The sequence below is a fragment of the Myripristis murdjan genome, chromosome 19, assembly GCF_902150065.1.
Source record: "Myripristis murdjan chromosome 19, fMyrMur1.1, whole genome shotgun sequence".
NCBI classification, from domain to species: Eukaryota; Metazoa; Chordata; class Actinopteri; order Holocentriformes; family Holocentridae; genus Myripristis; species Myripristis murdjan.
In genome coordinates this window covers 409228-434950 of record NC_043998.1, presented here as the reverse complement: position 1 = coordinate 434950, position 25723 = coordinate 409228, and the positions used below count along the sequence as shown (strand labels likewise).

Genomic DNA, 25723 nt, shown 5'->3' with positions numbered 1-25723 from the left:
AGTTTGTATCTACAATGTAGAAAGTAGTAAAAATAAAGAAAAAACATTGAATGAGAAGGTGTGTCCAAACTTTTGACTGGTAGTGTATATATTTTTTTCCTTTCTTGATCTAGATTGATTGTAGAGCTGCAGCTATCGAATGTTTTAGTAATCGAGTATTTGACCAAAATTTTTATCGAGTAATCGGATAAAATGCGTTTTTGCCAAGATAAAGAGCAATTATGAGTATATATATATATATATATATATATATACACACACACACACACACACACACACACACACACACAGCACAACATCGCATTGGAAATTAATATAACAGCAGTGGCCGTAATCGGATGTCTGTGGCAATGCGACAATTCTATCTCCACGTGTTGCATGTCACGTGGTTTTTGGAATGAAATAGTTCGTTTTAATATTCTAACACATTTCTGTTTGCTTTCTTCCAGTGTTAATTTCGCTGGCTATTTTTCAATTTAGTTTTAGTTTTAGTCTTAGTCTTGTGTCAAATGCCCTTATTAGTTTTAGTCATATTTAGTCAACTTGTATTCTTTTTTGTGTAGTCACATTTTAGTCGACGAACAGTCTTGGCATTTTAGTCTAGTTTTAGAGGACTAAATTACAAAGTATTTTAGTCTAGTTTTAGTCAGTAGTCTTTTTTTAGTCTTTGACCTGCATCATGTTGGCTTTTTTTTTTTTTAATTAACAATATGTTAAATCATTATTATTATTTTAAAAATGTAAATTGCTTATCAAATAGACCTAACAATTCAGCCACCAGTGAATGAGCAGTAGTATGCATGTGATAACATAGATTGAAAAATAAGCCGAAGTGATACCTCTTCTCTGAATAGACTAAGCTAAGCCAGCGTGCTGCTGCTAGCCAGTGAAAATACACGAAGAGTTGCCACTAAGAGTGGCAACTCTTCGTTTTGTGACACAATCTATGTCAGTGCGCTGTTGTTTTAACTGAGTTCTCGCCGCGCTACACCTCAGACAGCGCCGGTGAGTGTGTGCTCCTCAGGCAGGCAGGCAGGCAGGCAGGCAGGCAGGCAGGCAGGCAGGCAGGCAGGCAGGCAGGCAGGCAGGCACGCAGGCACGCACGCACGCACGCACGCACGCACGCACGCACGCACGCACGCACGCACGCACGCACGCACACACGCACGCACACGCGCACACACACACGAGCAATATGGGGCTGCTTTCCTCATCCTCATTTCCCTTCTGACATCTTGCCGCTACTTCTCAAAATACGCCCGCCTCCTCCTCCTTCCTTTGCGTGCGTGACTTAAGCACGTTGCGCCGGTTGTGCCACATTAAAAATAGTCTGTGCGAAACACCGCGGATTTATACTTTTATTTATTTATTTATTAAACGATTCTTCGAGGCAGGAAAAATTACCTGAGGCAAAAAAAGAATCGAGGTACTCGATTACTAATTGATTGTATTGTAGTATCAACTCACCTTATTTCCCTATTTTTTTTTTTTTTGTATCTATTTATTTATGACTGTATGTTTGAAATGGCAGATCAGTCAAAGTCCATCAGGGGTTAGCAGTGTGTGGTAACTGGGAGGTGTAAGAAATTATAGTCAAATAAAGGGAAGGGAAACAAAATAAAAATAAGAAACAGAAAGGGAGAGAGAGGAAGGGAGAGGAAGAGGGAGGCGGTAGGGACAGGCAGAAAGGGAGGGAGGAGGAAGGGAAAAAGAAGGCAGAGAGGGAGAGGAAAGGAAAGAGAAAGAAAAAACAACAAGTGAAAGAAAAAGCAATTAAAGTACAGAAAAGACTGCACCCTCCTTATGGGTCTCGGGGCAGTTCAGGTTGGGAGAAAGGGATTACAGGAGTACAGCCACCATAGGGACAGCCCTTCCATTACTCATTCTAACCATAATCCACAACAAATATACAGTATTTATAACTAAAAAGGATAGGAAAAAGGGAGGGGAGTGGAAGGGAAAGAGGAGGGGGAGGAAGAGGGTGGGAAGGGAAGATGAAGCGAGGAATGAAGGATAAAAAAAAAGTGGCATCATACTTGAGGCAGGAACATCTTCCCAGATCCAAACAGATCTCCAACCATCTTCATGCCGCTCATCAGCGGGCCCTCAATGACATGAAGTGGCCGAGGATACCTGTCAATACAGACAGACCCATTAATCAGGCTGATGCCTGACATTTTTCCAGAATTGGCACCAGCCATTATCTGCACTCAAGTTTTAGTTGATACATTTTTAAATTTATTTTTTGTATTTTATATTAAAAAAAATAATAATAATAATACAAAGCAAAAAAACAAACACAACATGTTATAGGCATTACATATCAGCAACCAGCCATCCTGCTCTTTAAATATTGCCACTGGCCATTGGAAAACTTGTATTGGTCAACCACTACCTGTCAGTCAGGGACCGGCACTCCTCTGTATCTTCCAACACATACTTCTCTATACCCTGCACACACAAACACACAGGTTACTGGTATTTTAGGTTTGATGGACCGCAAGAGCAATACCAGAATCAATGTATAAACAGCACAAATACACGTTTACACATATATGTATGTGTGTATATATACACTACTCACAAAAAGTTAGGGATATTCGGCTTTTGGGTGAAATTTCAGGATGAACCTAAAATGCATTATAACCTTTACAGGTGAACTTAATGTGACCTTCTGTAAACTTTTGAATGCACATGTTCAACTGTTCAATGTTTCAGTACTTTTTGCACAAGTTGCTGTTCTCTAACAAGGAGTTTAACAGCAAAATTCACATCAGGTGTTTGATGCTCCAGCTCATCGAGGTCATATCATTAGGGAACGGCTGCTGGAGACTGGGGTACCTCAAATGGAGTGGCCTGCACTTTCTCCAGACCTGAATCCCATAGAAAACCTATGGGATCAGCTGAGTCGCCGTGTAGAGGCTCGGAGCTCTGTACCCCAGAACCTCAATGACCTGAGGGCCGCCCTTCAAGAAGAGTGGGATGCCATGCCTCAGCAGACAATAAGTCGACTTGTGAACAGCATGAGACGTCGCTGTCAAGCTGTAATTGATGCTCAAGGGCCCATGACAAGTTATTGACACTGACATTTTTTGTTGTGGTATATCCACCACTGTTGTTGGCTTTTGTTTCAGGAAATTGTTTGAGATGAGGAAATCACCAGTGTATGCTTCTACTTAAATGCCCTACTTTCATGATATAATATCACTGTAGCGTGAACTTTTTACATTTTCCATAAATTTCACCCAAAAGCCAAATATCCCTAACTTTTTGTGAGTAGTGTAGGTAGATAGATAGATAGATAGATAGATAGATAGATGGACCTGTTGCGGTTGTTCAATAACTGCATTTGGAAACACACTTGGTTTACCAGGGTTTTCCCTGCCTTATAATTTCTTAGGCGCACCGCCTAGACGTTTTCACCGACCGCCTAGATCAAATGAACGAGGAAAGGGGGAAAAAACGCACATCGACATATTCAATCTGCGGCTCCTTTAGGAATCTGTTGTTGATGCTAGCTTGGATTGTCCGGAGGGAGTTAGGCAGGTACTGGGCCGTACGTCATGAAATATTGACAAAAAAATTGGCCAGGGAAAACCCTGTTTACAGTGTTGGCCGTTTATTCATATAAATGGTTTATTATGATGTAATAATTTTCTCTGACAGCCAGAGGCTGCTTTTAAGTAAACAACAGGTCATGTTGGGGATGTCCGTGTCCGACTGGAAATACTAGCGGAACCGATGTTAAGTACGGACCTCCAGTAATTATTTTTTTACAGTAAAATATATAATTCACGAGTAATCAATTACTCGTTCATAATGTAATACGAGTACTCGAATATTGAAATCACTGAAAATGCCCATTCCTACTACATAACATTACAGGATATATTAATTCAATGTCTAAATAGCACGGCAAGCTATAAGTACATGCATATGTATCATTACATGATCCAGTACTACGTACTACACATTTGACATCCTGTTAATGCTGAAAAAACAGCTTTTAGTACACTTTTCATGCTTTACATTTCTACTGAATGCATCAGAATTACTACTGCATATGTTTATATTATCCATACATGCAATATTCTTATTAAGATTATATTCTTCTCTGTAAGTCATTACTAAATGCTACTGGATGATATCTCATCTCATTGGCAGTAACAGTTGAGTAAAGGTCATTTTACCTTGATGAGAGCGTACTCCAATCTCTCCTCCACACACCCCTGTCTCCACTCGTCTGTGTGAACCACCTTCTTCCCTCCTTTTGCATTATTCTGTTTCAACAGTAAAGCAGAGCAGTCAACATCCTCTACATACAGATCACACACACAAACATACAACACTTATTTGATGGTAGGCTTTGCACTATGTAATAAAGACTGCCGAAGCAATTATATGATGTCAAGCAGAGTGGGGATGTGGGGGCGGACTGAAAGAGATAGGAGGAAAGTTTTTGTTTTATCTTGATGGAGCATGAGGATCCAAAATTTGGTTATATTTTGTAGCATTTGTGCAAGTATATATATATATTTATATATATATATATATATATACATATATATTTTTTTGTGCAAGTATATATATATATATATATATATATATATTTTTTTTTTTTTTTTTTTTTTTAATTATTTTATTTTATTTTGCTTTTGTGATAGGGACCATTTAAATAAAAAACAAACAAACAAACAAAAAAACAATTAAAGCTGCAAGCAGCGTTGGACGGGCCCTTGCACCCGTGCGCCGCGCTCCCCTCGTGCCTGTCGGGGACGGTCCGTTTTTTCCAGTTTTTTCATCACTCACTCACTCAAACACACACACACACACACACACACACACCCACACCCCCCCCACACACACACACACAACGCCAACAAACACCCACTGGTAGTACATTCGCTGCTGGTGGCCCTCTGGCCACTAGCGGCGCCCCTCCAGCAGATGGCGCCCTTAGCATGTCCTAGTGTGTGCTTGACATGACCTGTCACTCCTTTTAAGGGGTATGTGCATTGGGGGATGTGCCAGCAGCTCGTGTGTGTCAAGAGAGCAGGCAGAGTGCAGAGCAGAGCAGACCAGAGTCCCAGCTGTTAAACAACTCTTCACCGTGGCCACAAACTTTTTCCAATCCACACCATGATACATAGTTTTGTAGGAATTTTGGTCCTCTTTCCATCGGCATAGGTTTGAAAGCTGTCACTTTTACTTTAGTCAGCAGGGGCCTAATTAGCCCCTAGCATTCTGCGTTATTCCCACCAGAGTCCATAGAGAAAAGTGGAGGCGCTGGTTGTGGACACTCTGACTTTGAGGGCTTCTGAAATCCAAACGGCTCAAAATTTTACTAATTCCTTCAGAACTTTTGTTAAAGACTATGTCCTTTGTCGTATATTTGCTGTTCAAGCCGATAAAATTAACGCCCTGGGAGTTTATAGATTTTCTGCAAAGCGGAAATTTGGGCGAAAACGGGACATTCAAATGCAAATTGCGGACTTCCTGTTGGTTTTAGGTGGGGGGCACGAGCACGAAAAATGTCGGGCTTGATGAGATCTACGTTTCGGCGCTGGTTTGGTTTTTCTATGACTTTCCTGTGGGCCGCAGCGGCTGCCTTTGTGTCCCTAGGTGGCGCTACCGAGCCCATTTTTCCACCTGGGGGGTTTGATTTTTTATTTTATCGAATTTTTCGCCAGACCTGATGTGCGAGCCGAATTTGGTGAGTTTTTGAGCACGTTTAGGGGGTCAAATTAAGCCTCAAAGAGACGTAATAATAAGGGAGAAGAAAAAAGAAACGGTACAAATACAATAGGGCCCTCTTCCAGAGAGGCGAGGGCCCTAATAAATAAACTAAACCTGTAAGCAGGTATGAGCGGGGTCCAAGCCCCCCGCACAAGTCAGACCCAGCGCCCTGCTGAGCCCACACAAGTCGGACTCCCCAGGCCCACGCGTCCCAGGTGAGTCTCAAGTCCAGAGCAGCAACGAGGGAGGCTTAACGAGCTCAGATGTTATCGCTCCACTGACCCTCCTCCAGGGTTCAGTGTAAGACCATGGAAATGCATTACCAGATTTTATTTCTTGGTGGAATGACAACTTTTTAGATTTTAACGTATCCAAAACCAAAAAAATGATTATTGATTTTAGACACAAGAGAGAGGCAGCAAAGGAGTGCATCATTCACAATGAAAAAGTGGGCACTGCAAAATCATACAAATATGTATTTGGATGACCAACTTAAATTTGCTGCGAACACAGACTGTTGTGAAAAGTGAGCAACAGAGAATTCACCTCTTATTCTTTTTCAGTCAGTCCTATAATCCTTTCTCATATGTATCAATCTTTTATTGATAGTCTTCTATGTTTTCCTTTTATGTGCTAGTTTCCCAGACTTCCAGTTAGAGACAGGAACAGTATGGTCTAGGAGGAATTCGAAAAGTTGGGTCACGCAAATATTGCGAATTTGCGAAAAGAAAACATAGGCGGAAATGGGCGTGGCCTATATCAGGAGATTGATCTCGCTGCGCTTGCAAAGCATGGCTCCCAGCCCAGTTGGGCTTGGACTCCTAATAAACCCACTCTAGAAACTAACTGAAACTGAACTGAAATGAAAGCAAAAATTAAAAATGACAAAAATAAAAACTAATGAAAAATACAAAACTATAACTGTGGTGTGTGTTTGAATGTATATACTGTATGTATACACGCACCTGTGCATAGGTCAGTAGTTTCTCGGTAGCATCACTGTCTCTGTTCCAGATCAAGTTCTCACACAGTAACAACAGCTCTTTATCGATGTCATCGTACACCGGAAGGTTCCCGGCATTCACTATTCCCATATCCATACCATCCTGGGACAGAAAAAGAAGTGACACAGTGTCATTTTGTGGATGGCCAATTTGGCCTGCAGTCACTAAAATGAAAGGAAAGGAAAGGAAAGGAAAGGAAAGGAAAGGAAAGGAAACAAAACAAAAAACAAAACAAAACAAAACAAAACTGAATTGGTTCTGCATGTTGCCCAGGCTTTCTCTTCAGTATTAAGTAAAAATTGCCTATTGCCACCCACACTTGCTTAAGGAGTGGCAATTGGTCAAACAAGCAATCAATGCTGATTCTGACAATTCAAGATGCGACTGGTCACTTTTGCTCTTCGTTCAAGACCAGGCTGTTGTTGAGAATGGCCTCTCTAAATTAGTAAACTGAACAGGTGGTTTATTAAAAGTGAACAGGTTGTGGCTTTGCTCAGTATGGAGAAACAGAAAAAGGAGAGGTGAAGCTGAAAGGGAAAGAAAAAAAGAAGGCCTACGATGACACAGCAAAATGTTGCAAAATGACTCATTTACTCAGCAGATGCCCTCCATAATCATCTCCAGCATCAGCCTGGATGCTGTTGCAAGTAAATTAGCAAGCAGTGCCCAGTTAGCTAGGAGAGAACAATTTCAGTTTTTGCAGAGCTTAAGCACCACAAGGCACTGCACTGATTCTGTTTCTCACCAAACACATTTCATGGTGAATTTTATGTGCTGTGCATACACAATTGTAAGCTAGCTTCATGGTGAGAAGAAAACAAATTGTATTCAGGCCAACAGGGTCTGAGGCATGAAGAGTTATAACATAAAATTCCAAGCCCTGTAAGGCCCAACTGCCAAGAAGTTGGAGCTTGTTATTGTGTAGCAAAAAAAAACAAACAAACAAACAAAAAAACTTGCATACTTTGATGAACACACATAGATCTAGATGAAGCCATCTGCTGTAACTATAAAAAAGTGAGAGAAAAGTATGGAAATCTGTGAAACCACAATTTGGTTTATGAAAAGCTACATCGTAATTTACCAAAATCCAAAGAGTGTGTGTGTGTGTGTGTGTGTGTGTGTGGCTAGTGGAGATGGGGATGGGGGGGTTGTGTCCTAAAAACAAAACAAGGCTAGTTTGGCTGTTTTCAGAGGTCAACATCTCAGCAGCCATAACAAAACAGTGGATTGAATGGTACTGATTAGCAGCACTCATGAATCCTCAGTACTGTGTTATAGTCACTTGTACATTTGAACAAGCAACTTACTGTATTTCCCCAATTAATCGCCCGGGCGTTTAATACGCAAAATAAACTTGGACCCAGATGTTTAAAAGAACCAGGTGGCTATTCACTGCAGGCCTTTATTTATTTTTACACCATTATTACCAGGCCACTATTGTGATGACAGTTACTGTCCAACATATTTACAGTCGGTCGATTTAAGATTACGGTACACCCTTTTTTCTAACGTTAGCTAGCTCTCTTATTTTGACAGAAAACAGAAGTGCTGCACAGTTATTGTAACTGTGCGGCTAACTGTTTACTTCTGCAAAAATAAGGTGAATAGCCTTATTTTGGGTTACCTCAATATAATGCAAATAATCACCCCGGCGGTTATTCGGGTGGGCGTTTAATATGCAAAATGGGTGCAGAGCCCAAGCGTTTATAAGAACCAGGCGGCTATATGCGGCCGGGCGATTAATTGGTGAAATATGGTATTACGTATTGTACCTTTAGGTCTGGATCAGACTACAGGAGTTTTAATCTTAACTGATTTGGGCTGCATCATGCGCAATAGGAGAATCTGCACAGATGCTCTCTCTAATCTTAAACATGCATACGCTACAAAATTTGAAAGTAATGGCACATCACACACTACAGAGGGAGCAATAGACCGCCTCACTGATTAATTTGTTGTAAACTTTCCACCCAAGCAAAGTACTGTAACTGTAAATGAGGGATGAAAGAGCAAAAACAAGCAAACGGGGTGCTTGTGTATGCAAAACTGGAACCATTTAGAAAAAAAACTCTTTTTTTGGTGTTTTTTTTTTTTTTTTTTGCACAAAAGATACTACATTCATCATTTGTAAGAAAATGAAACCTCCCATCACTGCCATGGATGAAGAAATAAAATAACTAGGTTCACTAAAGCGTCTGTTAAAATGAAGTTAACCAAGTCTGTGACATGCTGAATAGTATTGTTGGATATGTGTGCTTTTTTTTTTTAATCCTACACTCGTATTCAGGGCTTAAAGTGAAAAATGTTCCTGAGCCTGAAACCTGAAGTGGGTGGGGGGGTGTGGGGGGGCTGGCTGACTATAACCTATTGACCCACAGTTACCTCAGTTTTGCTGATTCTTTACTGTTTACTGTGTACCCCCCTCCACCCGCCAAAATACACAAACATTTTAGAGGGTGGAGAGTGGGGATTTATAAATTGCTCAATATTCTTCAGATTTGTAGCTACCCATTGACCCATCTATATTATATCAATCTATAGTAATAGAATAGGCTCTGGTTGTGAGTAACAGCGGCAGTAGTGCTTTAAACGCCCGTGTGGGTGTCCATTCGACTTGGACCGGGACCGGAGGAGTGCAAACGCACTCATCTTCACCACTGGTGGTCGACTCAGGCTGCCACGCTGTGCGTTTTAAAAAACGCCAATATTTTCGCCTGTTTTTCAGGCGGCTGCAGCCAACGCAACATGAATTATTTATTTCACTTACGTGGGTACAGGTGTGATTCTCCTCTGATCTCCTCTCTCTGTCTGCATGTGGATGAGTGCGGGTACAGAAACGTGATGTTAAATTATGTCTGTTGTGATTTTATTTATTTTTTACTTTGAAAATTAATTTAGAGTGTCAGGGGGGTGGGCGCTGTGCCCCGCCAATAGAATGCTAGGGGAAACACTGAATGTATTTTGCTTCCATCTCTCTGCCCTACTCCACTCTACTTCGACGTTGCTTAGCTCTGCCGGATCTACTCTACCGGAAGGTAGACTGACGCGTCCATCTGTTGCACAAAACGCACACAGCTTGCTGTTTTTAGACCCTCCCCACTTAGCTGTTATTGGCCAACTGAGTTTGATAACACTATACTATTGGTGGATCTACCCATGTGCTTTGCTGAAAATCAGAAGATTATTCGTTAAATGCTAACTAACAAATTGTTGCCAAAAAAAAAAAAAAAATACCAGAATGTCCGTCAAGCCGGAAATCCAGCACCACGACGGAGTACTTTAAGCCCTACGTATTATAAATTATAGGCTAAAATGTATGTATCGTTTGCTCACAGGTCTATATTATCTTCTGCCTAAAACTAATACACTCCTGGTAACTAAAACTAAAAGTGAAAGTTAAAATTATTCAGTTTACTCCAAACTGACACGTGTTAGTGGCTGTGTTAACTGGGTTTGTGAAAAGTAAGTGAGACTTCGATGTCAGGGAGATGTGTAAAACTGACCACAAATTTCTTGGTCAACATTAGTTTCACAGTGCGTGAGTGTATGTACCTTGATGGCATGGTATAGAAATGCTCCATGCATGGCTTCTCTGATGGCCTCCATTCCTCTGAAGGAGAAAGACAGGTTGGACAGACCTCCACTCACCCTGGCTCCTGGTAATGTCTCCTACACACACAAACACACACACACACACACACACACACAAAACAAAATCAGGAAATCGAAGGTGGCCTTTTAGACTATGAACCAACCTGGCTAAGAAACTTGTTAATACTGCAGGGAAGGTGGTTTTGAAGCCGCAACAGCAACTCTGTGAAGTGTTTGACAAAGCAGTTGTCAGGAAGGCCAGACAGATATCTGAAGATGCTTCACACCCTTTGAATTCAGAGTTTGAACTGCTCCCATCTGGCTGCAGATTGAGGGTTCCAAAGGCAGGCCGGAACATTGATAAGAAGTCTTTTATTCCACATGCCATACAAGCACTGAATACAATGTGACCATCACTTCTTCACTGTGGGTTGTGACACTCATCTGCTGCTGCTGTTTCATGTTCATTCGCACAATTTATCTTTTTGTCACTGTACTATATGTTGTGGAGTGTTTCAAAGGCCCCATGGCATGAAAAATGCAATTTTCGTTGTTTTTTCATGATAGGGAAGGTCTCGGGGCCACATAAATACTGTCCCAAGCATTAAACCTGTGATAAACAGAGAAGTGCACACAGCTCATTCTTTGAAACTCTCCCTGTAAAACAAGCGCCTCTTTGTGATGTCACAAAGAGGGCGACTCCGCCCACTTCAACTAGCAAGCCCGCCTCCGCTCCTCAGGCAACAAGATAACAAGTTAGCAACATGCCAAAGGATGTTGCTGCGCCATAGACGGATGCAAGGAGACTCGTGTTTCACTGCAGTCTTCCAAAAGAAACACAGGTTAGAGACCAGTGGCTGATGTCAATTTATTCCCGGGTCCACAGGATTTTAGTCCAAATTTGCTTGTCTGTTCAGCTCATTTCAGCGCTGATTGTTTTATCAACCCGACAATCAATTAATTGATCTTTATTTATATAGCGTCAAATCACAACAGAAGTTATGTCTTGATGCTTTACAGGTAGAGCAGGTAAAGACCATGCTCTATAAATTACAGAAGAAAAAAGAAAGAAACCCAACAAATTCCCTCCTGAGCATGCTCTTGGTGACAGTGGCAAGGTAAAACTCCCCTTTAATAGGAAGAACCCTCAGGTAGAACCAGACTCAGGGTGGGCGGTCATCTACCTCTACCGGCTGGGTGAAGAGGTGAGAGAGAGACAGAAAAGGGGACAGAGACAGGGAGATAAGGACAAACTGGGACAAATGACAACAACAGAATAACAGAATATCCTAACAGGTAATCTAGATGGTAGTGACATACATCCTCCAGCCTGGGCATTGTATTGCCAGCAATACAATGCCAGTTTTGTGAAGAAACTATTGGTAAAGCACACTGCTGACCCCACATTGTCTGGACCAATGTCAAGTCCGCAACCGGTACATGATTTTTTTCTGTCTCATAAATACAGTAACATTTTTGGAAGTTGTAAAGTTTTTCATTAGTACCGTTGATAGCGTTATAGCAGTTAACTGGATCGCCAAATAGTGACTAAGCCTGTCATTACATGAATGGAGTTTTCACATTCATTTTTGTAAAAACACGTTACATTTTATCAGACATTCTTATTTTGATTAGCGTTACTCCATACTGTGACATTTGCTTGTTAACATTACAACATATTTAACAAACATAACTTACCATTCTGAAACATCCTGTAATAAATGGATTTGAGGTGGTTAGGTGTCTCCTGCTGTCTGTGGTTCGGGATCTGAGTTGGGCTCAAACATGTACGGTTGTATAACACCATGCTCTGCGGTAGCCATGACAATCATACATAATATAGATCTATATAAGATGATAATTCCCATTTACCGGTGAGTACCGTTGAGCTCTGCTGAGCAGCGTAGGTTTCAGTTATTTGCTTGTGATTGGCCTGACCACATGTCACTCAGAAAACAGTCGGCCAAGCAGTGGAGAGATGCTGACTCTGTCTTCTAATTGGCTAAACAAACTGCTGCCAGAGCTCCAGGAGAAAGGCAATATGCAAACTTTTGTTTGCAAAGTTTGCATATCACAGCTCCACCACCAACATGGCATATCACCTAAAAACGGTAAGCTAACATGTCTGCGTTAGGTTGCTCCGTCAGTTTTGAGTATAAACATATCAGAAGTGGCATATTTGAAAGTTTTAGTCTAATAATCGTTTTATAACTGCAGGCGCACACACCCGCGACGACGGCAGCTTCCCCCAGATACACCCAGACCACGCTGGATGTTTGGATGTCATCCAAACGAAAAAAACGCATAGTCCAGTAATTTTAGGCCAAAATTGGGGTCAACCTAGGACAAATTGCAAAAGAAGCAAACTCAACTGATTTTGTATCCTCAGTTTGTCCTGAGTGAGAGAAAAAAGTCCCAAGAAATTCTATTGGTGGAAAGTTTTGAAAATCACCTATTTATGACCAGACATTAACAAAGAACACTGTTTTTAAACACACAGGGGAAAGGGGTTCCAAATTTTACTTTCAGATATCATTATAATAATTCACAAGTTGATTACACACATAAAGACAAGAAAAAAAGTCAATTACAAGTTCTTTGAATTATTCTGTTTACACATGCATATCACACATTATCTGATTTGATACGCTAATAAGGAATATAAGGAATAAATGCCAGAAGAGCCATTTAAACAGTGAATTAAAAGGTTACTATTTATATATAGTAACCTTGAATTAAAAGTTTACTATATAACAATCAATTAAAAAGTTACTGTATATATAGTAACCTTTAATTCGCGCGTTGAGTTTTGTTGTCCTAGGTTTTTTCATAAAATGACTGGACTAGCAGGGCATTGTCGATTTTATTGCTCAGGATACGAGGCCCATTGGTGTTGTGGAGGGCCGAGGTTTTAAGAACTTGTTAAAAGTTTTGGAACCAATGGAGTCATATATGACAGTGACTGCCCATTTTATTGAGTCTTGTGCTTGAGACAAAACAAATGGAAGAGGCGCACACGGGCAAAAACATCGCTGCGCAACTCTCTGAAGTTGCCGATGCCTTTGCAATCCCAGAAGCAAGAGAGTTTCTGTTGTATGTGACAATGCGGCTAAAATGGCACTCTGTGTGGAAACACTAAAGGAATCACATGAATGGCCAGAGGTGCAGAGCGTCAGGTGCGCCAGGCACACTTTGCAGCTCTGTATTAACGCTGCACTCAAACAAGACCAAATTTTCCACGCCGTGGCTGCAGCGCATCATCTCGTGGGACATTTCAAAAAGGGACACAAAGCAAAAACTGGGCTAAAACAGAAGCAGGAGCAGCAAAATGTCCCTCAGCATGAACTGATCCAGGATGTCTCTACACGTTGGAACTCCACATAGTCAATGTTGGAGCAACTGCTGGAGCAACTGCTGGAGCAACTGCTGGAGCAACTGCTGGAGCAACTGCTGGAGCAACGCTGGCCCATTACCACCGTGCTTTCTGACCCAAACTTCACCAAGAAGAACGAGAGCAGTACACTGGACCTGGACCTTACCATTTCAGTGGAATGCGATAGAGGACATTAAAAATGTGCTGAAACCGATGATAACCCTGACCGAGCTGCTGTCTGAAGAGGACAACATGTCCTGCTGTCTGCTACAGTACCCATGCTGGCAAACTTGAAGAATCGTCACCTGGACATCAAAGATGATGACAGCCCCATTACCAAAAAAATGAAAAGCAAGCTGGTCGGCGAAATTGACAGTAGGTGGGAGCTTAAAAACCGACTGATGATGACTAACAGTGTATACATTACAGCTGCAGTAGTAGACCCTTGTTTTAAGCAGCTGTCTTTTCTGGATGATGCCAAACGAGACGAGGCCTATACAGTAGTTGCACAGCTGGCAGACCGACTGAGTGCACTCAGCGCAACCACAGGCACAGGTGAACCTGGAGGTGAGGAGCAACATGTGTCAAAAAAATAGAAAACCGACAAAGAGAAGGAGATTGCTATGCTGTTGTGCGGAGATGAGGAAGATCTGGTTTCCACAGCATCAGATGGGAGAAGCACAGAAGAAATGAAAAACTATCTTCTTGACAGAACCAAAGTTGACTCTGGACCATTGGGGTGGTGGAAAAAAAACCAAGACAGATACCCAAGCCTGGCCCGAGTCGCAAAGCGACTGCTCTGTATCCCTGCAACATCCACGCCTTCTGAGCGCAAGACAGGATTTATTGTCAACAAATCAAGAAGCTGTCTCCTTCCAAAGAACGTGGATATGCTGGTGTTTCTTGCACACAACACAAAAAAGTGTGGATAGTGGACAGTGGACACTGATTGTAATCTCTGTGAGTAGCCATTTGTTTCAGTACTATTTTTCATTCCTCACAGTTTGATTAAAAGACGTGACAGTTTCACGCATTTCCCGAGAGACTGGGTTGAAACTTATGATGCCTTGCTTGCCAATTGTGTACCTTATTTATTTTTGTAGCCTAATTATTTCCTTGTTTTTACATTATTTCGTTTTGGACACTAATGCCATTTTATAGGCTAATTGTGCACATTTATTTCTAGGATTGTTTATTCGATTTCAGAATTTTTTTTTTTCTTTTTTCTTTTGTTTTTTTGCCAATGCACAATTTCGCTGTGCTCACTGTTTGTATTTGTTTGAGCCTTATTGTTCAGTTATGCACTTTATTTCTTTCGGTCTAAAAGTAGGCTACTAGACGTGACAGTTTCACGCATTTCCCGAGAGACTGGGTAAAAATTTATGATGCCTTGCTTGCCGATTGTGCACCTTATTTATTTTTGTAGCCTAATTATTCCCTTGTTTTTACATTATTTCGTTGTGGACACTAATGCCATTTTATAGGCTAATTGTGCACATTTACACTACTCACAAAAAGTTAGGGATATTTGGGCCCTATCTTGTGCCACCCGCTATCCGCTGCCACTACCCGCTACCCGCAAATTGCGGATTTAGGAACTTCCGCTATCCCTAAACGGTATCTTGCGCCACCCGCTACCCGCTATTCGTTATGCCGACTCCGTCATTTGCGCCTGGAGGTGTGTCCGTGGGCGTGTTTCATGCGCTATCCCTAAAGTTGCTATCTTGCGCACACACTTTAGGGAAAGCGGGTAGCGGGTGGTCCTGACCACCTGCTATCCGCTATCCCTAAAGTTTGGGCTGTTACGAGAGCGCGCCCAGACGGCTTCAATGCGCGCCCCGACGGAGCCTCGCCACGCACACGGTCCGACTGATACCAGGACGCCGCCGGAATGGACTGAGTATATTACTCATATAGACTGTTTAGAGGAAAGACTGTTTTAATTGGACATTTACACCAGCACGTTTTATTGTTTTATCATAAGCCAGCAGCTGTGCTATATTTTTATTTTTAATATTTTATTTGCCCAATCTACCTTGTCAATAAATTAGTTTACACATAGTTCCACCTCTGCCTCCTGTGTGTGTGTGTGGTGTGGCCCGGGGATTTTACTCAATCAGTACAACCTTGTGACACGTCCACTTGGACACATGTGGCTCCACCTCCCGAATTAACTCGCCTATAATAAAATATATAATATGTATATAAAGCCAACTTGCTTTAGCCTCAGTAGAAGCCCTGAGAAAATCTACCTCCCCCTCTTCATCGCGGGTTTAGGATTTAGGATTTAGGATAGCGCATCCTGCCCTTAAAGGCAATGGCACCTGGCACACTGATTGGTTTAGCTGGCGTAACACCCAAAACACACCTATGCATAATATAGCGGGTAGCGCAGGTGTTTTGCGGATAGCGGGAGGTGCACAAGGTAGCAACTTTTACGGGGGAACGCCTCTTCCTAAATCCTAAATCCGCAAATAGCGGGTTTAAGGAGTCTGGCGCAAGATAGGGCCCATTTGGCTTTTGGGTGAAATTTATGGAAAATGTAAAATGTTCACGCTACAGTGATATTATATCATGAAAGTAGGGCATTTAAGTAGAAGCATACACTGGTGATTTCCTCATCTCAAACAATTTCTTGAAACAAAAGCCAACAACAGTGGTGGATATACCACAACAAAAAATGTCAGTGTCTCAATAACTTGTCATGTGATCAATTAATTGATCACATGACAATTCATCAATTACAGCAATTACAGCTTGACAACGATGTCTCATGCTGTTCACAACTCGAGTTATTGTCTGCTGAGGCATGGCATCCCACTCATCTTGAAGGGCGGCCCTCAGGACATTGAGGTTCTGGGGTACAGAGCTCCGAGCCTCTACATGGCGACTCAGCTGATCCCATAGGTTTTCTATGGGATTCAGGTCTGAGAAAGTGCAGACCACTCCATTTGAGGTACCCCAGTCTCCAGCAACCATTCCCTAATGATACGACCTCAATGAGCTGGAGCATTGTCATCCATGAAGATGAAATTAGGCCTGTGTTGTTCATGCAGGGGCACAATGACTGGATTAATGATGTTATTCAGGTAGCATGGGCTTGTCACTGTACCATTCACAAAGTGTAGGGCAGTTCTGTACTGACATGTTGTCTTGGTCTCATGATGTCAAGATGTGAACAGCATGATGAGGAGGACTGTTTAAATGCCAATTCTAATTGAACCAGGAAATTTATTGGTTGATTCATTCATTCAATTTTGCCGTTAAACTCCTTGTTAGAGAACAGCAACTTGTGCAAAAAGTACTGAAACATTGAACAGTTGGACATGTGCATTCAAAAGTTTACAGAAGGTCGCATTAAGTTCACCTGTAGAGGTTATAATGCATTTTAACTTCATCTTGAAATTTCACCCGAAAGCCGAATATCCCTAACTTTTTGTGAGTAGTGTAGTGAATAGTTCTAGGATTGTTTATCGGATTTCGGCACGCCATTTTATTTATTTATTTATTTATTTTGGAGCCTATAATGCGCAATCGCGCTGTGCCCACTGTTTGTTTGAGCCTATGCTTTATTCAGTTATGCACTTTATTTCGTTTCGGTCTAAAAGTAGGCTACTTCATAACCCGTTGTAATTTTATGGCGTTTCAAAAAATGTTCAATCAGCCTTGACATGTTTTTGAGTTACTAAAAGTCCAAACGGCTGAGCCCGTTTGTGTGGAATTTGTACATGCTACTGTGGTAAGCAACTGCTCACGCCTTCAGCTGGTTTGTTTAATAAATATTCTTTCTTTCTAAAAAGTGGACTTGCTTTTTTGTGTTTAAGAGTAAAAGTATAAGTTAATAGTCTATTCATGTCTCAGCCGTGAAGCTGAGCTCCGATGTTCAGCCTTGCTATGTGCGAGGACATGCACAGTGCGAGGCTGGAATAATAGTGGAAGTGAGTTCCAGTAAATTTCCACATGCCAACATGGACGCATTCATAGTGAAGGAAGGCGTTTCAAAAACAGATCACACTGTGAAAAACAAATGGACGCTGTCAGAGGCGACCGACTCCAGTGTGTCATTCAGTGCAAAATAATTAGGTCAAAAACGATTTAATATACTGCAAATAGTAGTTGTTTATGTTTATTTATAATTCATTTAGCTGCTCAAGGCTACCAGGTAGGCTACTGCCCGGTTAATTAATCTAAAAATAGTAACTTTTTTTTTTTTTTTTTGGTATTCCTGCTGTCCCCCGATTAGTCGACTTTTGGTTGAAATTTCAGGACTTTAGTCGACCAAGATTTTCTTTGGTTGACTCCAGCCCTACTAATTTCGTTGTACAATCTGTTGTATAATGACAAATAAACTTCCTATGCCATGGGCCTGCTCCAGACCAGCACTGTTGCCAGATTCAGGTTTGATGGAAATTCAAACTTTTGGGGTGAACATGTGACCATCTTTGGTTTCGATGGGTTACATGGATAAATTACTCTCTTACACTTTACCTCTCCCTCCTCTGCTCCACTCAGATACTGTGTAGACTTTAGAAATGTTTATTTTAATTCTGTGTGAATATTTCCTCATTGAGTCATCCCTGAAAGTTTGACACTTTGGAGATCCTGTATGCAATGTACAGTGCATTCAGAAAGTATTCAGACCCCCTTTCTTTTTTCACTTTTGTTATGCTGCAGTCTGAGCTACAATCATTTAAATTCATTTTTTCTCTCATTAATCTACACTATACCTGAAAATGACAAAGTGAAAACAGAATTTTAGAAAGTTTTGCAAATTTAGTAAAAAGGAAAGTATTCAGAGTCATTATGGGGTACTGAGTGTAGATTAATGAAATAAAAAATGTATTTAAGTGATTATAGCATAATCACTAACCCTAACCCATCAAAATAAGGCATGAGATATATTCATACTGATATATTCAGCCTGAATATATCTCAGCTCAGGGTGCATGCACATTGTGTGAACACACTACCTTGATAACCTTGGTGGCTGTGATGAAGTTGATTGCGTAGTCATTATGCTCTTCCATGCCTGTGCCAATGGTGAGGATGTTGGGATCAAATATGATGTCATTGGGGTCAAATCCTACATTGTTGACCAGCAGCTTGTAAGCTCGAGTACAGATCTCCACTTTACGCTCTGTATCTGTGGCCTGGAGAGGAGAGGACAGCAAACCTGTCAGTGTGTGTGTGTGTGTGTGTGTGTGTGTGTGTGTGTGTGTGTGTGTGTGTGTGTGTGTGTTTGTGTGTTTGTGTGAAACTCCTGACCTGCCCCTCCTCATCAAAGGCCATGACCACCACGGCAGCCCCATAACGCCTCACAGTGGCAGCTCTGCTTAGGAACTCCTCCTCCCCTTCTTTGAGACTGATGCTGTTCACTATACACTTCCCCTGACAGCACTTCAACCCTGCCTCAATCACTGAGAAGTTAGAGGAGTCAATGCACAAAGGAACCTGGGGAGGGAAAGGAGGAGCAAGAGGAAGATGAGGTGGGCAGAGAATACTGGTTTGCTGAGCAAGTCTAATGATTCAGTATTGCAATCAGGCATTTTCAGAAGAGAAACAAAACTGGAATAGCAGTTAAAAATACAGCCATCTTGACAAAGTGAGAAGAGAACAGAGGGGGCAGAAAGTCATTAAGAAAGAAAGTTGGAGGAGGAAGAGAATAAGTCATCTGCTGCATTTGATTGAAATTCGGATTATTACAAATGTCCCCTAAAATGAGCCGGTACTCCTCACTTTCACAGAATATGTGCGTCCAGGGCACCTCGGTAGCTTAACTGTTAGAGCGTATACGACATATCACCACATATCGAGTCCTCACCACACTGGCCTAGGTTCAAATCTGAACCCATACCCTTTGCTGCATGTAATCCCCTTTCTGTCCCCTGCCTTTCCTGTCTGTCTATTGTGACTATCAAATGAAGCAGACATGCCAAACTATGATCTTAAAAAAAAAAAAAAACATTCATGTCCATGCATGTCATTTCCAGCTGTCACTGACAGTATTAATTATAAACCAAAAATAGTATGTGAAGCTGCCTCCAGGGGGCAACAGAGCGCTAAAACAAGGCTAAATGTACTAAAATAAACAGCAGTCAATGGAACTATGTATGTATGTATGTATTTATTTATTACTGTGCATTGGTGAAAATCACCAGATGGCAGTTAAGAAGACACATATTTTTATGTGCTTAGATGAAATCTGGAATCATTTAGGGGTTAAATATGCTTCTTTTCTTCTGGTTCTTTCCCATCTCTCTGTTCTGTCACTGTTTAATAAAGCAGAAATGACAAAAAAAAAAAAAGAGTTGCTCAAATTCTTGAGAGAAAAATATACATAAGCATAAGTGAAATTATAAGAAATAGAAATAGAATGAGAATAAGAAATAGAATGTGTGTACAGGTGCCACAGCATCATATGTTGAACTTCACCGTCAGACCTCCTTTAAACCAAGTACACTAACTAAAAAGAATGCAGCCTCGACACAGTTTTTCATCTGACTGATAATGTATTACATTTAACTACAATGTATATAAGTGATGTCATGTTATTACACATTTGCATTGGTTTCACATCATGTCATTAACTATATGTCTCAAAAATGACAAAACAAAATTTAAATAAATCTAAACTTAATCTCCTACCCGTGCAATGTCTGGTTCAGATGCAATGAGGTTACAAAATCGGGCCATTGCTGTTGGCCCCTCAAGCATTCCTTCATCCATGTTTATATCAAGGACCTGGGCTCCCATCTCTACCTGGCCCTTAGCAATACTTAGTGCCTCCTGAAGAGAAAACAGGCAAGAACATGTCAAATAAAGGATTATGTAACTTAGACTCCCACCACCATGTAATTGAAAATCTGTCTTACCTCATAGTTTCCTGCCATGATCAGCTTAGCGAACTTGCGTGACCCAGCCACGTTGCAGCGCTCACCAATGTTCACAAAGTTGGTGTAAGGGCCAATCTTGAAAGGCTCCAAACCTAGAATCCAGGGCGACATTTGAAACCCTGAGCACCCTGTATATACATTCTAGAGAAGGAGGCGCTTGGAAAAGACCAGATTCAAGGACGTTTATGTGGTGATATAGCTTGTCCTGTTGTGTCCCATTCAACTCTAAATTCAAGTTCAGACTTACTTACAGCTCAAAATCATTTTTACAGTCTCAAAGGGCTTTACAGATGCACACGTTTACAACACATCAATAAGACAAGCACCCCAAATTAACCCTCCTGGCAGACAAAAAAAAACTGCCCAAAAAACCCATATATAGAGAAGGACCACAGAGTGAGAGGGGCCCTTTTCTGGCCAGTCAGGTGTGTAACAGGTGTCGACCATGTAGGTAAATAATTAAAAACAATAATGTAAAATCACAAAAAGAAAACACACTTTCAGACATACCAAAGAAAACAGAGCCAAACAGCAGGAGACCTTGACAAAGGTGGGTGAAACAGCCACAGCAGCACAGGATGATGACCAGTCACAAAGCAACCTTCACTCTCTCTGGAGATCACTGATATCGCCCCATTGTCCAGCAGCTATATCAGGTGCCACACTCTGCATAGCTCGTAGTGGGCCTGGCATGAAGGGACTGATGACATGATGTCATCGTCCCACCGGGGCTGTTACGCATCCACTCGATACATAACAGCCCCGGTGGGACCATCTGGGACCATGTGAGCTGACCTCTTCAGCCTGCTGCCACCATTACCCATACAAGTTAAGTGGCAGAAAATTAAGGATGAAGAAGGATTTTGTGACCATTACACTGCAAAAGCAGTGAGAAAAGCTTTACCTGAGAGGAGCATATAGTCTTGATGAATGTCAGCAAGGGGTCTTCTTGGTGGTAAGTCTTTTACAGCCTCAGATATGGCTCTAGATAGGCATGGATGGAGGAACCCAAGAGGGAGATTTAAACATGTTAGTGAGTCCAAGAATGACAGCGAGAGATGACAAAATCAGAAAGAGGCTTATACTGTGTGGGTGACATTACATTTTATACTGAGAACATATATGAATATCACTTCATGTTGTGGTATAATCATCAGACGTAATCAGTTTAATTAATGTAGCTACAAACTTTTCAGGGCCTGCCAACAATCTATGAGGGCTGTCTCCACTAGCAGAGGCATGGTTGCACTTTAAGTTATCGCAAAGTTTCATTCAAACAGGTGGCAAATTACTCTCTGTTATGATGGACAAGAATAAAAATTTAAGTAATTGACATTTACTTAAAATGACTAACTAGCCTACAACATAAATATTAACATAAATGTTTTACCCCTAGAAGCACAAAGGTATTTATTTTACCGGTACTTATTATGCACTTTAACGTGAATGGTGCTTTCATGAAATGTACTACTGTGGTGGGCCGATGCTTGCTACTTGCTACTTGTGCACTGTGTGTTTTATGTGGGGTTTTTTTGTTTTTTTTTAAATGTGATTTGTACGAGGTCTGATGCAAACCAAATCGCCCTTTTGGGACAATCAATTAAGTGAAGTGAAGTGAAAGTATAGTTTCTAATTATATACTTTGGAGTCATAAAGCATTAAATGTGGTGTCCAATTTTTTTTTATACCATGGCCTGGGTGGATACTCTTTTCTGAGTAGGTGTGTGCTAAAACCGTATATTGCACACCTAGCTCGGCTCAATTTTAATCACTGCGTAACCATAGGAACATTAAAAAGCACAACGGTCAAAGCTTACTCGTTATCAACTGCAGCAGCACAGCTGAGTTATCCACTTGATAAATTAATGACAAGGAGGGAAAACACACTGATGTAATTTTTTATCTTCTTTTCTCCTCTTTCCTTTATATTGATGGTAAATGACCATAGTATAAGTAGGATAATCACTGTCCATGTTGTACCTTAAAACAACCTTTCTGTTTAAGATAGCCGTACATTTGTTGATTACTTATACTTTACAGAGATATTACATTCCCAATAGTATATTTGGTGACAACCTACAGTATAATTTGGTGTTAGTGTCTAATAACAGCCTCTAACACCAAATTACATTCAGTATATAATTAGTACAACTGGTGTACATTACAATTTGGCAGTTAGATAGATAGATAGATAGATAGATACTTTATTCATCCCGAAGGAAATTCACAGTTAAGTGTATAACTAGAATGTTCAGCCACTTATGACCATGTTGGTGTAACCCCATAACTTTAGGAGCTTTCGCCAAATTTTTTTTTTTTTTTTTTCAAAATAGTAGTTTACGTAGTTTAATAGTAGTTTACATTGTAATAGTCAGTAGTAAAATACTTTTCATCAAAATTTGATGAAAAGTTTAACACCTGAATGAAAATGGCTGTTTGGAATGGTAATGGTAAAAGTTAATCTTGCAACAATGTGAAAAACCCTGCTGCGCATGCTCTTTTTTTCCTTTCTCATTATGTATACACACTTCTCTATTAAAAAAAAAAAAAAAAAAAAAAATGCTTGTGACTGTGCTTATTGTTACTATCAAGCAGGGGCGAGCGGTCATAATAAGCTATAAATGCAGTGCATGCCCAAGCCCTTCAATTAAAATCTTTAAAATGTTGGTCTCCTAGTGTGTCCTTTTATAATATACCTTATTTCTATCATTTTGGTTGCAAACCGCTGCCTATATACACGTATCTATCTCAATTTCCTAGCGAAATGCTGGAAAGTTGACAGCTTGACGTGCGCATGCGCTCTGTGATACCGAGTATTCACAGTAGTTTTGTAGCTGGTGTTTCCTGTATGTGGGTGTTTTGAATGGAAAATAAGCTGTCTGAGAATCAGCTTTTCAGAAGACGCATGCGCAACACGAGTAGCTACGTAGCAAGCTCGCTTGAAATGTTCGGCGGCAACAGCAAGTCATTCACTGGACAGCTAGCTACCGTTAATGTCGTTAGCTGGCTAGCTAGTATGGGAACGTTAACATTAGTTTGTTCTTTCATCTGCATCGTGCCAATCAAAAGGGGTGAAAATACAACTTCAGTTGAGTAACCTGGCATGTTTCATCGATTTAGGCTATTGCAGGTGTTATGAAAAAGAGATGTTCTCTGACGTTTATCACTTTGGTGCGTAGCCTGCTTGATGGGCAATTGGGCATGTTTGTGTGTCATTTCATTGACCATGTAGGCTAGCTGGTGACATTGCTGTGTGTTTGCAGGCTAGCTGGTGACACTGCTGTGTGTTTGCATCACCCCGTGGCACGTCCGAATACTTCCGATCTCATGGTAAATTCCAACATTTTGTTGGTAACATTGTGATCATGGCCATGTGTCATTTGCTTGACTCTGTAACTGGTTATTACTGCATCATCCGTCTGTTCTAATAATTTCCGCGTTCATTTACACTGTAAATTGCAACACATTGTTGTTGGTAACATTGGGGCAAAATGCGCATGCGTGTCTATCAAAATCGGGTTGTCGAGTTGATATAGTAGAGTTAAAAACCATATTATGCGTTTTTACTAATAAATAAATGGCCAAAAATTTATGGAGCTTGCACCCTTACAGCCGCTCGCATGAAATTGGGACCACAGCATGACTAGACAAAAACAGCACCACTCGCCACTGCTATCAAGGATGTGCCGAGTCTGTTTTTTTATTTCTTGTTTTGTTTAGTTAGTTTGTTTGTTGGTGTTCCGGCTATACACTATATGGACAAAAGTATTGAACCACCTACACATTACACCTACAGGGGTTTTGTGATATCCTATTCTAAATCCATAGGCATTAATATTGAGTTGGGACCACTTTGCAGTAATTAGTTATACAAATCCTTGCCATGTAATTAGTTATACAAAGTATAACTAATTACATCCAACAAATCCAATGGATGTACCACAAAATAAAGAGGTACCCATATTCTGTAAAGATAATTATATCAAACAAGATAGTTTGGAAAACATGCCTAAAATATTACTGCTACCACTACAACTACTACTGTTACTAATATTATAACCACCACCACTACTCCTAAGCGCAATCAAAATCAAGTTTATTGGCCAGTTTTTTTGTTCGTTATAAAGTTACTGCATGTGTATAAGGAATCTGACTCATTTACAGTCGCTTCTAGTACTTACAAATATGGGAAAAAATAGGAACAATAAATAGAATATAAATTAATGGAATTTCGAGGTAAGTATGTATGCTTAACATGGCATGCCACAACTGTACCTAAGTGTTATTATGGCTGAATAATTTATGACGAATTTACAGCAGCTGTGCCAAAGTCCAGCAATTGTACATTGCTACCAGGGCTCCAGCATGCGACCCATTAGGTCGCATATGCGACCCATTAGGTCGCATATGCGACCTAATTTTTTTAAGGTGCGACTGGCTAACAGCAGTGGGATGAGCAGCAGAGCTGAGTATGTGGGTTGTGCCCATGAAAAATCTGCCAAATCTTCTCTGCCAATGCCAAACAGCTTATTCTGCCATTGACTCTTGTTTGGTGTTTGGTGGATTGGATGATTGAAATTTGAAGAAACAAGACATATTGGCAATTTAACAATTTATTCATTTAACAAACAGGAGCCTCAGTAGCGTGTGGAAGAACCATACACAGCCACAACAGCCTGACACCTCCTCCTCATGCTGGTCACCAGCCTGCTCACACACTGCTGTGGGATGGCATCCTATTCTTCAACCGGCATTTGTCACAAGTCAGCCAATGTCGCTATGTTGGGCATGAACAGCACGCCCAAGCTGATCCCACAAGTGTTCAGTGGGATTGACGCCAGGACTGCTGGCAGGCCATTCCATCCTCTCCACTCCCAAATTCTGGAGGTTGTCTCTGATGAACCCCGCTCTGTGGGGGCGAGTGTTGTCATCTTGGAGGATAGAGTTCGGTCCCAGACTGTGGAGATATGGGATTGCCACTGGTTGCAGAATCTCATCTCAATATCTCTCTACATTGAGATTGCCTCCAATGATGACAAGCCTTCTTTTTCCAGTGAGGGAGATGCCGCCCCACAATCAGTGCTGCCAATCAGGCACCTGATTGGCAGGCACCTGATTGAATC

General features: G+C 41.1%; 1 protein-coding gene across 1 annotated transcript in view; it reads right to left on the bottom strand.

The window, feature by feature from the left end:
• Positions 1–25723, bottom strand: part of mtr (5-methyltetrahydrofolate-homocysteine methyltransferase) — a 106493-nt gene that overhangs the window by 37947 nt on the left and 42823 nt on the right. The window contains exons 12-21 of the mRNA XM_030077580.1: positions 21505–21584; positions 20580–20692; positions 20353–20493; positions 18973–19158; positions 18678–18857; positions 10296–10412; positions 6702–6842; positions 4191–4280; positions 2396–2451; positions 2037–2133 (exon numbers count right to left, since the gene is read on the bottom strand). Of these exons, the coding sequence (XP_029933440.1) occupies positions 2037–2133; positions 2396–2451; positions 4191–4280; positions 6702–6842; positions 10296–10412; positions 18678–18857; positions 18973–19158; positions 20353–20493; positions 20580–20692; positions 21505–21584 (1201 nt within the window). The remainder of the gene's footprint in view (positions 1–2036; positions 2134–2395; positions 2452–4190; positions 4281–6701; positions 6843–10295; positions 10413–18677; positions 18858–18972; positions 19159–20352; positions 20494–20579; positions 20693–21504; positions 21585–25723) is intronic.